Consider the following 15,572-nt stretch of genomic DNA (forward strand, 5'->3'; position numbering starts at 1 on the left):
TGGCTGATCCCAATATTTCTTTTTTTTTTTTTTAATTTTTTTTTTATTCGATATAATTTATTTACATTTCAAATGATTTCCCTTTTCTAGCCCCCCCCCCACTCCCCGAGAGTCCCGTAAGCCCCCTTCTCTTCCCCTGTCCTCCCACCCACCCCTTCCCACTTCCCCGTTCTGGTTTTGCCGAATACTGTTTCACTGAGTCTTTCCAGAACCAGGGGCCACTCCTCCTTTCTTCTTGTACCTCATTTGATGTGTGGATTATGTTTTGGGTATTCCAGTTTTCTAGGTTAATATCCACTTATTAGTGAGTGCATACCATGATTCATCTTTTGAGTCTGGGTTACCTCACTTAGTATGATATTCTCTAGCTCCATCCATTTGCCTAAGAATTTCATGAATTCATTGTTTCTAATGGCTGAATAGTACTCCATTGTGTAGATATACCACATATTTTGCATCCACTCTTCTGTTGAGGGATACCTGGGTTCTTTCCAGCATCTGGCAATTATAAATAGGGCTGCTATGAACATAGTAGAACATGTGTCCTTATTACATGGTGGGGAGTCTTCTGGGTATATGCCCAGGAGTGGTATAGCAGGATCTTCTGGAAGTGAGGTGCCCAGTTTTCGGAGGAACCGCCAGACTGCTTTCCAGAGTGGTTGTACCAATTTGCAACCCCACCAGCAGTGGAGGAGTGTTCCTCTTTCTCCACACCCTCTCCAACACCTGCTGTCTCCTGAATTTTTAATCTTAGCCATTCTGACTGGTGTAAGATGAAATCTTAGGGTTGTTTTGATTTGCATTTCCCTAATGACTAATGAAGTTGAGCATTTTTTAAGATGCTTCTCCGCCATCCGAAGTTCTTCAGGTGAGAATTCTTTGTTTAACTCTGTACCCCATTTTTTAATAGGGTTGTTTGGTTTTCTGGAGTCTAACTTCTTAAGTTCTTTATATATATTGGATATTAGCCCTCTATCTGATGTAGGATTGGTGAAGATCTTTTCCCAATTTGTTGGTTGCCGATTTGTCCTCTTGATGGTGTCCTTTGCCTTACAGAAACTTTGTAATTTTATGAGGTCCCATTTGTCAATTCTTGCTCTTAGAGCATACGCTATTGGTGTTCTGTTCAGAAACTTTCTCCCTGTACCGATGTCCTCAAGGGTCTTCCCCAGTTTCTTTTCTATTAGCTTCAGAGTGTCTGGCTTTATGTGGAGGTCCTTGATCCATTTGGATTTGAGCTTAGTACAAGGAGACAAGGATGGATCAATTCGCATTCTTCTGCATGCTGATCTCCAGTTGAACCAGCACCATTTGTTGAAAAGGCTATCTTTTTTCCATTGGATGTTTTCAGCCTCTTTGTCGAGGATCAAGTGGCCATAGGTGTGTGGGTTCATTTCTGGATCTTCAATCCTGTTCCATTGATCCTCCTGTCTGTCACTGTACCAATACCATGCAGTTTTTAACACTATTGCTCTGTAGTATTGCTTGAGGTCAGGGATACTGATTCCTCCAGATTCTCTTTTGTTGCTGAGAATAGTTTTAGCTATCCTGGGTTTTTTGTTGTTCCAGATGAATTTGATAATTGCTCTTTCTAACTCTGTGAAGAATTGAGTTGGGATTTTGATGGGTATTGCATTGAATCTGTATATTGCTTTAGGCAAAATGGCCATTTTAACTATATTGATTCTACCGATCCAGGAGCATGGGAGGTTTTCCCATTTTTTGAGGTCTTCTTCCATTTCCTTCTTCAGAGTCTTGAAGTTCTTGTCATACAGATCTTTCACATGTTTGGTAAGAGTCACCCCAAGATACTTTATACTGTTTGAGGCTATTGTGAAGGGGGTCATTTCCCTAATTTCTTTCTCAGCCTGCTTATCCTTTGAGTATAGGAAGGCCACTGATTTGCTTGAGTTGATTTTATAACCTGCCACTTTGCTGAAGTTGTTTATCAGCTGTAGGAGCTCTCTAGTGGAGTTCTTTGGGTCACTTAGGTAGACGATCATGTCGTCTGCAAATAATGATAGTTTGACTTCTTCCTTTCCAATTTGTATCCCTTTGACCTCCTTATGTTGTCGAATTGCCCGAGCTAGTACCTCAAGTACAATATTGAAAAGATAAGGAGAAAGGGGGCAGCCTTGTCTGGTCCCTGATTTCAGTGGGATTGCTTCAAGTTTCTCTCCATTTAGTTTGATGCTGGCTACCGGTTTGCTGTATATTGCTTTTACTATGTTTAGGTATGGGCCTTGAATTCCTGTTCTCTCCAAGACTTTAAGCATGAAGGGATGCTGAATTTTGTCAAATGCTTTTTCAGCATCCAATGAAATGACCATGTGGTTTTGTTCTTTGAGTTTGTTTATGTAGTGGATTGTATTGATGGATTTCCGTATATTGAACCAACCCTGCATTCCCGGGATAAAGCCTACTTGATCATGGTGGATGATCGTTTTGATGTGTTCTTGGATTCGGTTGGCAAGAATTTTATTGAGTATTTTTGCATCGATGTTCATGAGGGAAATTGGTCTGAAGTTCTCTTTCTTTGTTGGATCTTTGTGTGGCTTTGGTATCAGCATAATTGTGGCTTCGTAGAAGGAATTGGGTAGTGTTCCTTCTGTTTCTATTTTGTGGAATAGTTTGAAGAGTATTGGTGTTAACTCTTTTTTGAAGGTCTGGTAGAATTCTGCACTGAAGCCATCTGGTCCTGTGCTTTTTTTGGTTGGAAGACTTTCTATGACTCCTTCTATTTCTTTAGGCATTATGGGACTGTTTAGATGGTCTATTTGGTCCTGATTTAATTTTGGTATTTGGTATCTGTCAAGGAAATTGTCCATTTCCTCCAGATTCTCCAGTTGTGTTGAGTACAGGCTCTTGTAGTAGGATCTGATGATTTTTTTGGATTTCCTCAGTTTCCGTTGTTATATCTCCCTTTTCATTTCTAAGTTTGTTAATTTGGATACTTTCTCTGTGCCCTTTGGTCAGTCTGGCTAAGGGTTTATCTATCTTGTTGATTTTCTCAAAGAACCAGCTCCTGGTTTTGTTGATTTTTTGTATGGTTCTCTTTGTTTCTACTTGATTGATTTCGGCCCTGAGTTTGATGATTTCCTGCCTTCTACTCCTCCTGGGTGAAATAGCTTCTTTTTGTTCTAGGGCTTTCAGGTGTGTCAATAAGCTGGTAATGTATGTTCTCTCCATTTTCTTTTTGGAGGCACTCAGGGCTATGAGTTTTCCTCTTAGCACTGCTTTCATTGTGTCCCATAGATTTGGGTATGTTGTGTTTTCATTTTCATTATGTTCTAAAAAGTCTTTAATTTCTTTCTTTATTTCTTCCTTGACCAAGGTATCATTGAGTAGAGTATTGTTCAGTTTCCAGGTGTATGTGGGTTTTCTGTTGTTTCTGTTGCTATTGAAGACCACTTTTACTCCATAGTGATCAGATAGGAGGCATGGGATTAGTTCTATCTTCTTACATTTGTTGAGGTCTGTCTTGTGACCAGTTATATGGTCGATTTTGGAGAAGGTACCATGAGGTGCTGAGAAAAAGGTATATTCTTTTGTTTTAGGATAGAATGTTCTAAATATATCTGTTAAATCTAATTGGTCCAAAGCTTCAATTAGTTTCATTGTGTCCCTGTTTAGTTTCTGTTTTCCTGATCGGTCCATTGAGGAAAGTGCAGTGTTGAAGTCACCCACAATTATTGTGTTAGGTGCAATGTGTGCTTTTAGTTTTAATAAAGTTTCTTTTACGAAAGAGGGTGCCCTTGCATTTGGGGCATAGATGTTCAGGATTGACAGTTCTTCTTTTTGTATTTTTCCTTTGACCAGCAAGAAGTGTCCCTCAGGGTCTCTTTTGATGACTTTGGGTTGAAAGTCAATTTTATCTGATATTAAAATGGCTACTCCAGCTTGTTTCCTGAGACCATTTGCTTGTAAAATTGTCTTCCAGCCTTTTACTCTAAGGTAGTGTTTGTCTTTGACCCTGAGGTGTGTTTCTTGTAAGCAGCAAAATGTAGGGTCCTGTTTACGTATCCATTCAGTTAGTCTGTGTCTTTTTATTGGGGCATTAAGTCCATTGATGTTAAGAGATATTAAGGAATAGTGATTGTTACTTCCTATCATTTTTGACGTTATTTTTTAAGTTTGAATGCTTAACTTCTTTTGGGTTTGATGAAAGGTTACTATCTTGCTTTTTCCAGGGTGAAGTTTCCCTCCTTGTATTGGTGTTGTCCTCCTATTATCCTTTTTAGGGCCGGGTTTGTGGATAGATATTGGGTAAACTTGGTTTTGTCATGAAATATCTTAGTTTCTCCATCTATGGTGATTGAGAGTTTTGCTGGATATAGTAGTTTTGGTTGGCATTTGTGTTCTCTTAGAGTCTGCATGAGATCTGCCCAGGACCTTCTAGCCTTCATAGTCTCAGGTGAAAAGTCTGCTGTGATTCTGATAGGTCTTCCTTTATATGTTACTTGGCCTTTTTCTCTTACTGCCTTTAGTATTCTTTCTTTGTTTAGAACATTTGGTGTTTTGATTATTATGTGACGGGAAGTATTTCTGCTCTGGTCCAGTCTGTTTGGAGTTCTGTAGGCTTCTTGTATATTCATGGGCATCTCTCTCTTTAGGTTAGGGAAGTTTTCTTCCATAATTTTATTGAAGATATTTGCTGGCCCTTTAAGTTGTAAATCTTCACTCTCATCTATGCCTATAATCCTTAGGTTTGGTCTTCTCATTGTGTCCTGGATTTCCTGGATATTTTGGGTTACAAGCTTTTTGCATTTTGCATTTTCTTTAACTGTTGAGTCCATGGTTTCTATGGAATCTTCAGCATCTGAGATTCTTTCTTCTATCTCTTGTATTCTGTTGTTGATATTTGCATCTCTGTTCCCTGATTTCTTCCCAAGGCTTTCTATCTCCAAAGTTGTCTCCCTTTGAGTTTTCTTAGTTGTTTCTACTTCTGATTTTAGATCCTGGATGGTTTTGCTTAGCTCCTTCACTTGCATGTTTGTGTTTTCCTGTAATTCTTTAAGAGATTTTTGTGTTTCCTCTTTCATGAGCTCAGCCTGTTGACCAAAGTTCTCCTGTATTTCTTTAAGAGATTTTTGTGTTTCGTCTTTCATGACCTCAGCCTGTTGAGCAAAGTTCTCCTGTATTTCTTTAAGTGTTTTTTGCATTTCCTCCTTGTTGGCTTTTGTATTCTCCTGGATTTCTTTCAATGATTTTTGTGTTTCCCTTGCAAGGGCTTCTAACTTTTGATCCATTTTCTCCTGAATTTCCTTCATGTGTTCCTGTACCAGCATCATGACCAGTGATTTTAAATCCAAATCTTGTTTTACTGGTGTGATGGGGTATCCAGGACATGTTGGTAGAGGAGAATTGGGTTCAGATGTTGCCATATTGCCTTGATTTCTGTTAGTGACGTTCCTGCGTTTGCCTTTTGCCATCTAGTTCTCACTGGTGTTAGTTTTTCTTGTCAGTGCTGGACTCACCAGTGCAAGCTGCCCCTTCCCAGTTGGCCTCTGGTGCACAGCTTACCTCCTGCGCTGCTTGTAGACAGGGTGCTGCTGCCCAGGCTGTTCAAATCCCAAAGCAGGCACCCGAAGGCTCCCGCTGGGGCCCGCTGGATTCACTGGAGCACACTGACTTCTCCCAGCTGGCCGCCTGGAAACCCAGCTAGCCACTTGCAGGACTTGGAGATGTGGTGCTGCCGCCCAGGCTGATCTGGGCAGCAGAACTCCCAACCGGGTTGGTGCACACAAGGCTAGCCTAGCTGCTCAGGCCCTGAGTCTAGGCAAAAGCCTGGCAGGCCAATGTCGGTGCAAAGTTCCCCTCAGTTTTGGGTGTTAATTGGGTGTGTCAGGTGGCTAGGATGGTGGCGTGCGCGAGTTCCCTGAGAGTGCTGGGAGAGTCTGCTGGGCTAACAACCTCCTGGCTGGGTCAGCACACAGATGGCCCAACGAGCAGCCCAGGGCCTGGGGGCAGTCCAGGGCCTGACCGTCTGAGACCCCTGCTATGTCCGCCTCGGGCTATGCCTGTTAGCCGGTTTGGTTTTGCCTGCTAGGTCTCTCTGGCTTCCCGTAGGCAAAATGGCGGTGGTGCGCAAACTGGCCCGGATAAACAACCTCCTGGCCGGGTCGGCACACAGATGGCCCACCGAGCAGCCCAGGGCCTGGGGGCAGTCCAGGGCCTGACCGTTTGAGACCCCTGCTATGTCTGCCTCGGGCTATGCCTGTTAGCCCGTTTGGTTTTGCCTGCTAGGTCTCTCTGGCTTCCCGTAGGCAAAATGGCAGTGGTGCGCGCAGGCCCAGGCAAACAAACTGCTGGCTGGGTCGGCACACAGATGGCCCGCCGAGCAGCCCAGGACCTGGGGGCAGTCCGGGGCCTGACCGTCTGAGACCCCTGCTATGTCTGCCTTGGGCTATGCCTGTTAGCCGGTTTGGTTTTGCCTGCTAGGTCTCCCTGGCTTCCCTTAGGCAAAATGGTGGTGGTGCGCAAGCCGGCCCCGGAGGAAAAAAACCTCCTGGCCGGGTTTGCACCCCGGTGGACCCCCGATCAGCCCAGGGCCTGGGTGCAGGCCAACGCCCGTCGGGCTTAGACCCCCGCGATGTTGGTCTCGGGTTATATTTGCGTACCTCAGTCTGATTTCTCTGGCGACCGAGAACCAATATGGAGCCTGGTAACTGACTGGCGGGAGGCAGAGTTCTCGATCCCAATATTTCTAACCTTATAAAAACATAGCTATTTGTGGCTAATAAATGCCAAGCAGGTCCACGACCAAAGCTATCTCAGTTCTCCCTGGGATGTTTTCTTAATTGTTGAAACATTCAATAGATTTTTTTTTTTTTTTGGCTTTTTGAAATTAGACTTCTGTCTCACCAATTATGCTTTCAAGTCTGGTGACAGAAATTTTAAAAATGTAAAATCTTAATTAGCCTTTGAGTTCGTGCCAAAGCAGTTTGTGCTAGTAAAATAAACAATGCCTTAAAATAAGTGTTCATCCCTCCCTGAGAAGAACAAAAGACAGCCTTGTCTTCTCCATTCTGCTCAGATCTCTGAAGGTGTTGGCCATGGGGATTTTGTAGTGTTTCAACTTTTTAGTTAAACTGGCTACTACCAAGCTTTAATTATTCTGTGAATTAGGCAGTGAGTGGCAAAGCTGACATCATGATTGATTAATCAATTATGTAGAAATGTCTCCGTGTTACCATTTACCTCAAATCAGCCTTGTACATCAAAATTCATAGGAGGACCCCTGCAGGTTGTCATAAGAAAGTATTTTATAGGACCCACGGAATAAAATTGATTATTATTTAAATTTAACTGGGGCATTTTATAATTTTTATTTGCTGAGTCGTCAGCTATGAGATAAGTGATTTCCCTCCCCTTTGTTTCTCTGTTGCTAAATCAATAACATGCAGACACATTGCCTGGTGGTGAGATTAGGCAGGTGGGAGGAGACACTGGCACGGTCTGCGCTCTCTCAGGCTGCTGGCCTCAGCCAGCCTACTTTCCTGCTTCCCTTTTAACTGGGACTGACTTGCCCCACTTACAAGAATTGAAAGTGTAATTGCTGAGGCAGGATTCCAACAATTCCTTAGGAAAGGAGCCTATGTCAAATACTGAACTGATTCTTGCTAAGCATTCTGTCTGCTGATAAAGAGTCATTACAAAGAGGGCAAAGAGCAGTGGTGGTGCTGGGTACTGAGTCCTCAGCAGGATAGCAGGTGCTTTGAATATGTAAGTCCATTAGTCCTTTTACAGAAGAGGCTATCACTGTCCTAATCCCATAGCCAGGAAATCTGAGGCTCAGTGAGTTGAAGCACTGTCTGATACTACTGTGCTGTAGAGAGCTGCAGACACAGGGCCATAACTTTCACTATAACGGTCTGTCAAAAAGCACAGGTTCTCAACTTGGCGATGTCATGAGACATCCCTGGTCATCCCAGCAGGGGACGGATAGAGAGTGTTGCTGACATGTACTGGGTAGACAATAGAGTTGAGACAGTGTTTGATAGTGTTTGATGCCACCAAATGCATGACAGCTCCTATAGAGGAGCCAGCCCTGAATGTCAGAGTCCTGGGGCTGATCTTGCCTGCCACAGAGTGAAGGCAGCGGGGCAAGAGAAAAATGGAAATGAGCTCATGTTCCTATTTCGGTCCAAAGCAATTGCAGGATCACTGAACTTTGTCCAGAGAAGCCTCTGGCTCCTGGAGTATGCGAGCAGAGCCTGGAAGAGCAGAGCAGGCGGAGGAAAGCGCTGGCCTGCTACCAGCTGATTGCTTACCATGGTGGAGGACCTCCAGAGGACTTGTCTCGCCTTCTCCAGTGTAGACTCCCAGGCCTCCTATGGAAGCAGAATGAGGTCACACTGTAAGGCTTATCTCACCAGCAATTTACACATCTGTTCTAAAATGCCAATCAAAGCCTACAAACGCTCAGTAAATGGGTCATCTCACTAATTTTTGATAACATAATTTATAGAAAGGCAATTTCTATTTACTAGATGCCATTGTTAAGCCTTTACACCATTTGCTATGCTAATCATCTTGCAAGCATTACCACCTGCTGTAGTAACAGCCCTTAGAGATGTGGGTACTGCATTAGAAGAAGAAGGAAGAAGAAGGAGGAGGAGAAGGAGGAAGACAAGGAAGAGGAGGAGGAGAAGGAGGAGGAGGAGAAGGAGAAAAGGAGGAGGAGGAGAAGGAGAAAAGGAGGAGGAGGAGGTGGAGAGAAGAAGAAGAAGAAGAAGAAGAAGAAGAAGAAGAAGAAGAAGAAGAAGAAGAAGAAGAAGAAGAAGAAGAAAGAAAGAAAGAAAGAAAGAAAGAAAGAAAGAAAGAAAGAAAGAAAGAAAGAAAGAAAGAAAGAAAGAAAGAAAAAGAAAGAAAGAAAAAGAGAAAGAAGAAAATGCACTAAATGCACTAAAGCAATGAAGCTGGCTCCAGGTCAGTAGGGAGGCTGGCTGACACTCATTCTGAACCTCTGCTTCCTGAAGGCTGTGATTCTGTCTATGAATTCTGTCCTCAGCACAGTGTCAACATCCTTATGGAATCTTGTAGCACTGCAGGTGTGACTAATGCCATGGGAATGCATTCCATCCACCATTTACCTGTTCCTCTCCTGGTTCTATACTTGCTGTTCTTTTCTGTTCATTTCTAGAGCATTTAACTGCACCTTTGAAATCTGTGTATATACACTGCAAATATAAAGAATTCACTTATGGTCAGTAAAGATGATTATGAGAAAATTCTAAAGTTCCACTGTGTTTGTAGGAGGCAGAGAGGTACAACTTGAGATGTGGAGAAGGATTGCCCCAAGCACTGCTCCCCAGGCCTGGGATCCCATACTCAGTGTATATGGACCAGCCCTAATGTTTGCATCTTTGGCCCACCCCTGGGCAGCTCTAGAATCCCTTGCTCAGTAACTGACACAGTCATTGGAGAACTCCATTTCTTACCCTTCCTTGTATCCTATCTGAAGCTTGGGTAAATAACCACTCTTGGTCACTGATAAGGTTATCATTGTCTTGAAGCAGTGACAGTATATGGAAGAAGGAGACTTCTAGACAGAAGCAATAGCAGGAACAAAGCCTCATGGGAGATATAGGCCTTGGCATTTTAACAGATATTCAGGAAGTAGGTCACTGTTTAACTTTTGTTTAATGTTCCTATTAGCTCCTTCAGTGTCGGCCTGCACATAGCGTGGCAGGAGAGGAGTGAAACGACTTCCCAGTTTGAACTGGAGTCAGAGTGAACCTTCTAGAAGGAGCTTCTCAAAGAAGCCAGTTCCATTCATCCTCTAAGGGCAGACACTGACCCGTACCCCCACCCTCAGCCTCCATCCCACTGGTATCTGTCTGAAAAAAAATGCTCTTTTGGGTCAAATTCAAAGGACACCAAGCATGTTCCTTAGGTCAAAGGCAACAAGCTGGTGGGTAGCTAAGAGTGCACAGGAATGACTTGATAAAGGATGAAATTCTCCAACTGGTCTTGGTGTCCAGAAACCTGGTACAAGGTATTCTTCTTAGAAAACCAAAGCACCAGTGTGCATTAAAACAAACAAACAAAATCCTAAAACACCAAGGCACTGAGTGTGTTCTCTACTATTCCTTGGGCCACCTAGCCTTATAGAACATCCTTACATGGGTCAGCTAAGGCTTTAGTGTGATGGTACCATACAGTAGGACTCTTTATGCTGCATGCCAATGCCATACCCACTGTTTGTTTCTGATTGTGGACAGCTGCGACAATAGAATTGACAACAATGATCTCTCTGACTGAAAGACTGGTTAGAGGATGGCCACTAAAAACTAACCATACTAAATTACCTTGGGCTTTTCCTAGGTATCCTGGAAGACCCTGGAAATTATATGTTTGTTTAAAGTCATCCCCTCTGGTGTGGCTAGGATAACAGAGCCCAGATCTGCATGCTGATTTCCTTGTTGGCAGCTCTTGCTAGCCTCATGCTCGGTCTCTGCATTCGAGTCTTTCAGGCCCCTGTCTCCACATGCCCTGCTTTTATCTGGGGTGGATTCCCTCGCATGCTGAGACCCATTTAAACATCTCCAGGGCCCAATGCAGCATCTCATTCACGTGCCAGGGGTTCAAAAAAATATTGCAATAAAAACCAAAAGAAAACTTTTACGTTGACTGTACTCTCTGTAACAGAGAGATGGGAGAGGGAAGGAGAAAGAGATAGAGAGGAAGGAGAGGGAGAGGAAGGGAGAGGAATGGAGAGGGGCAGAGGGAGATGGAAAGAGAAAGAGAGGGAGAGGAAGGGAGAAGGAAACAGAGGGAGAGGGGGTAAAGGAAGAGAAGGGGAGGAAAGGAAAGAGAGGAAGAATTGCCACCTTTAGTAACTTCAGAGGAAGGAAAGATACATCTGAAAAACCATGGGCACATGCCCAGAGCAGTCTGGAGACACCATGGGCACATGCGCAGAGCAGTTTGGAGACACCATGTTATTTGATTTAAAGTACCTTGTTGTTTGGTAGTTTTACACTTTTCCATCCCTCCCTTCCCTGCTGAGTCTCCCCAACAAAGCTTTCCCTCCTGTCGTCTGTTTTCTTCTCCTTCTCCTCCTCCTCCTCCTCCTCCTCCTCCTCCTCCTCCTCCTCCTCCTCCTCCTCCTCCGCCTCCTCCGCCTCCTCCTCCTCCTCCTCCTCCTCCGCCTCCTCCTCCTCCTCTGTCTTCTTCTTCTTCTTCTTCTTCTTCTTCTTCTTCTTCTTCTTCTTCTTCTTCTTCTTCTTCTTCTTCTTCTTCTTCTCCTCCTCCTCCTCCTCCTCCTCCTCCTCCTCCTCCTCCTCCTTCTTCTTCTTCTTCTTTTCTTTCTTTTGATTAAACCCACTTGGTTTAACTAGAGGTTCTTGAGTGCATATGGCTGGGAGGCTGAAGCAAAGGTAACTCACCAGTGGCTACAGCACTGAAGAAAATGAAGCCCTCGTCCACAGCAGTCTAACATTTCACAGCCCTTCCTGCTGGCCTCCAGGTCTTACATTAGTTCCACTTCTTCCCTATGCAAGTGAGATGCCTGCCATTATAATGAAAACTTTAAACTACCAAAGGAAAAAAACGATAGATGAAGATGGTGTAAAGACCTCCCATAATCATAGATCTGCATACTTAATATTGTGAAAGCTGTTGTACGGCCAAAAAAAAAGTTTGTAGGTTCAATGGCATCTCCATTGAAATCCAAAAGTCATTATCCTCAAAGTTAGGGGAAAATCTTGAAATTTATATGGAAATACAAAAGACCCTGGATAATAAAATGATTGTGAACAAAATACTGCCAGACGTATCACCATAGCTCATCTCAAGTTATTCTGCAACAAAAATAAGATGGTGCTGTCAGAAACAGAATGGAAGTCTCGGGTATAAACCTACATAGACTCAATCACCTGATTTGAACAAAGATGCCAAAAATATGGATTGGAGTGAAGACTGCTTCATCAGTAAATGGCTCTGGGACAATTGTTTACATGCTGATGGATGTAGAAGAATTAAACTATGCACATCTCTCACCCTGTACAAAACTCAACTGCAGATGGGTCTTCATGCAACAGTGGTAAGTTTCAAACTGTTAGAGGAAAAAGTGGGTAAAACTCTTCAAGATATCGACACAGGCAAGGGCTTTCTGAATGGAGTCTAGTTGTCTAAAAATATATGGCTAATAGTTGATAAATAGTTTCTGCATGAAACTGAAAAGCTTCTGTACTGCAAAGGAAATAGTTAACTGATAGAGAGCCTGCAGGATATGGGAAAATCTTTTCTAACTTTAAATCTGACAGAGAATATGTAGACTACAGATAGCCCTAAAAAATCCAACCAATAAGAAAACTACCCAATCACCAATAGGTTAAAGGTATGAATTGGGACTTTAAAAAAAAAAAAGGCCAATACAGGCTTTTAACAGGGCTCAATATCCTTAACCACTGGGGAAATGCAAATTAAAACAGCATTGATATCCTATCTCACTGGTGTCAGAATGACAGTCATTAAGAAAACAAATGAAAAGCATTTGCAAGGATCTGTGCAAAAGGAATCTGTCTACTCTGCTGTGGGAAACAAGTTAGTTCTGTCACCTTAGAGCTCCATATAGAAATTTAGCAGAAAACTCAAAACAGACCCATGTAACCCAGCTATACAAGTCTGAATCCCTGGCCAAAGGACTCCAAGCCAAACACATCACAGAGATGCTCAAGCATCTATTGCAGTACTATTCACAACAGCTAAGCTGTAGAAACAGCCTACCTAGCCATCAGAGAATTAAATAAATACATAAGAGATTTCGAGCCATAAAAGAGTAAAGTTATATTATTTGCAGGAAAATGGATGCAACTGGAGCTAGCAAGTGGTTCCTAGATTTTAAGTAGGTTCATAAATCATGTATGATGGTGTGACAGTAGATGCTAGACTAGGAAGGGGGAACAACAGGGATTATGAAAAGTGTGTGGGGGGGGGAGTAAGCGAAGGATACAGGGACCTGGGAGAACAAATGTGCCAACATGCAATCCATACTTGTGTTAAGATATCCTTAAGTCGCATATTACTGTGTACAATTAATATATACTATTAATTTTTCTATTTAAAAAAGTATTATAATGGAGTTCCTGATTTTATATATATAGAAAGGCAAAGGAATACACCATGGTCACTGTGGAGTTAGCACTCTTTTTTGTTCTTTCCTGTGCTCTCTGATTTTAAGAATGAAGACCACTGCATCAAAATTGTCTTATTGTTGTCCCGTGTATGATCTAGCATGTGCTGCATCAAAGGCTCCCAGCTCCAGAGAGTTCTGTGTTGATTCTGTGACCTCCCGTGAGGGACCTAGGCTCGAACCCCAGAGGCACCCCTAGGTTGGGGTGCACAGAGAGGCAGGCCATAGGGTACAAGCCTCAGTGCTACAGTGACCTGGAGACAGAGCCTCTGATCAAGTGTGTTAGGCCAGGGGCCCTGGTGCATCCATGCTGCATCTTGATAAAGAGCATTCCTAGAGATTCTGGATGACTATTGTGACTAGTGGCTCTGCTAGCTGTTTCTGCATGAGGTCCAGACAGTGGCAAGTTACTTCATTGAGCAATGAAGTGAAGAGTTTAGGGACGTTTCAGAAGGTGCTCTAGGCTTCACCCCTAGGCATCACCAGAGGGGAACAGAGAAGGCCCCCCTCCTCACAATTTACAGCATAGATAAGGGCCCTAAATGAGGCTCAGGCATGGAGTGCATGGATGAGTAAACCTGCCAATCGTTTCCAGGGGTAGAACAGCCATGTATAATGCTTGGGAGCTCAGGGGAGTGCAGGCTGGATACATGAGCACTCTGTGGACTTGAGAAAACTTCTCAGTGGCCTTGTAGATTAAGATGGGCCCTTACTCAAATCTCTCATCATTCCCTGATGAGCTATTTCCCTTTTCTACAGTGTCATCAATGATGTCAATAATCAAGTTCCTAGATTTTGGTGGAAAAATCATAGATACAGAAGGATACATCCAGAACTGCCATTCTGGAAGGTACCTGTTATTAAACTAATATCTCTTACCTTGGATGCCTCAGAGCTATCACTTTGGGTCCCCCATCATGTCATTAATAGTAGGATAGCAGCAAAGACATGTTGAAATAAATCACAAGATGATTGATTGATATGAAAATTACTAAATGGAGATCAGGAACACATTGTACATTGTAGGCTAGTGATTCCAAGGCAACAGAGCAGGTACCAAGCTAAGGAGTTCAGAGTTGAAGAATTGTGTAAAAAGAGCAGTTAACGTTCCACCTATTTGAATTTAGGCATTTAGTTAGGGAATAAGACATGCACATCCTGGAGTGTGTGTCCATGAGGAAAGTAAAGGAAACCAGAAAGGACATTTCTACTGGGAAGAAAAGGTTGGTGAGCTGGCTTTAGGAAGAAGCAGTCTTGCACTATGTTTTCACAGGTGGAAGTAGGTGGAAAGACATTGAGTATTTTAGTGATCAGAAATGTTATGAGGGTCCAGAGGAACAATATATAGGTTGAATAATCCAGACATTATGGCTACAAAAGAAACCTAGACCAGTGCATGATAGAGAGTGGGAAATGTTGGGGCATAAGTGTTTTATGCCTTTAACCCAGCATTTGGGAGGTAGAGACAGGCAGACCTCCATAAGTTCAAGGCTAGCATGAATACTAGGGCTATATAGTGGTACCTTGTCTTTATTCTTGAGTTAGATATTGGCTATTGAGAACTTTTTTAAAAGGTATTTCTCTATTCCCCTTTACCCACCTCCCATTTTGATAGAAGTGATTTTAAGGCCACAGGAATTATACTATTTAACAAAAATCCTATACTACACCTAATCCTGTGTGTAAATATACATATATAGTTTTAATAAACTTTTTTTTAATAAACTTTTGTCATCTGGGTTGGTAGCACTTCCTCCAAGAGCATAAGATCACCTGACAATAACCTCAACACCAAAACATAAGAGACTTGCTTTGTGCATGGCCCATGCTTTTCATTTTGCTCTGAGAGATGTTAGTAGGTGAGTTAAAACAACAACAACAACAACAACAACAACAACAACAACAACAACAACAACAAAAACCCAAAAATCAAAAAACAAAACAACACAAAAAGAGCAAGTCTAGGAACTCTGGTAACCATATCCTCTTCCTAGAGAGTCATGGCATATGTTATGTTTGTAGTTTGCAGTGCTTTGTGGGAATTGATATTATGCAGATAGAGTATTTCCCTAACTGAAAGGTTTCATCCACGAGTACTCGGCCTCATCAACTATAATAGGAAAGTATGAAGAGAAGACAGTGAACAGGGATTCTTAGGCATCTATATTCTGCTCCTTGACACTGGAAAAGCCTTTGTGCATTGGACAAGATTAGGTCTCTAGCATCCTTCTTACATCCCATGATGCTAAAGACCTAGATTCTGGAGTATGAGCGTGAAGGAAGTGAAGAGAGTGTTGTTAGGCGCAAGTCTCTCCAGTGACAGTGTTTAGTTCTGTGCTATCAATCATAGCAGCAGTAGATTTGAAAAGTACCCCAAATGCCTTTTGTTCTCTTCATGCTTTTGACAGTGGTGACAGATTTCCACCAAAGA

General features: G+C 42.8%; 1 protein-coding gene across 3 annotated transcripts in view; it reads right to left on the minus strand.

Moving 5' to 3' along the window:
* The window catches only part of Aoah (acyloxyacyl hydrolase), a 237,576-nt gene that overhangs the window by 143,560 nt on the left and 78,444 nt on the right, over positions 1-15,572 (minus strand). For all 3 annotated transcript variants that reach the window (XM_052156295.1, XM_052156293.1, XM_052156294.1), the window contains exon 5: positions 8,274-8,333. In XM_052156295.1, the coding sequence (XP_052012255.1) occupies positions 8,274-8,333 (60 nt within the window). The remainder of the gene's footprint in view (positions 1-8,273; positions 8,334-15,572) is intronic.

This window comes from Apodemus sylvaticus, chromosome 14, assembly GCF_947179515.1.
Source record: "Apodemus sylvaticus chromosome 14, mApoSyl1.1, whole genome shotgun sequence".
In the NCBI taxonomy this organism is placed as follows: domain Eukaryota; kingdom Metazoa; phylum Chordata; class Mammalia; order Rodentia; family Muridae; genus Apodemus; species Apodemus sylvaticus.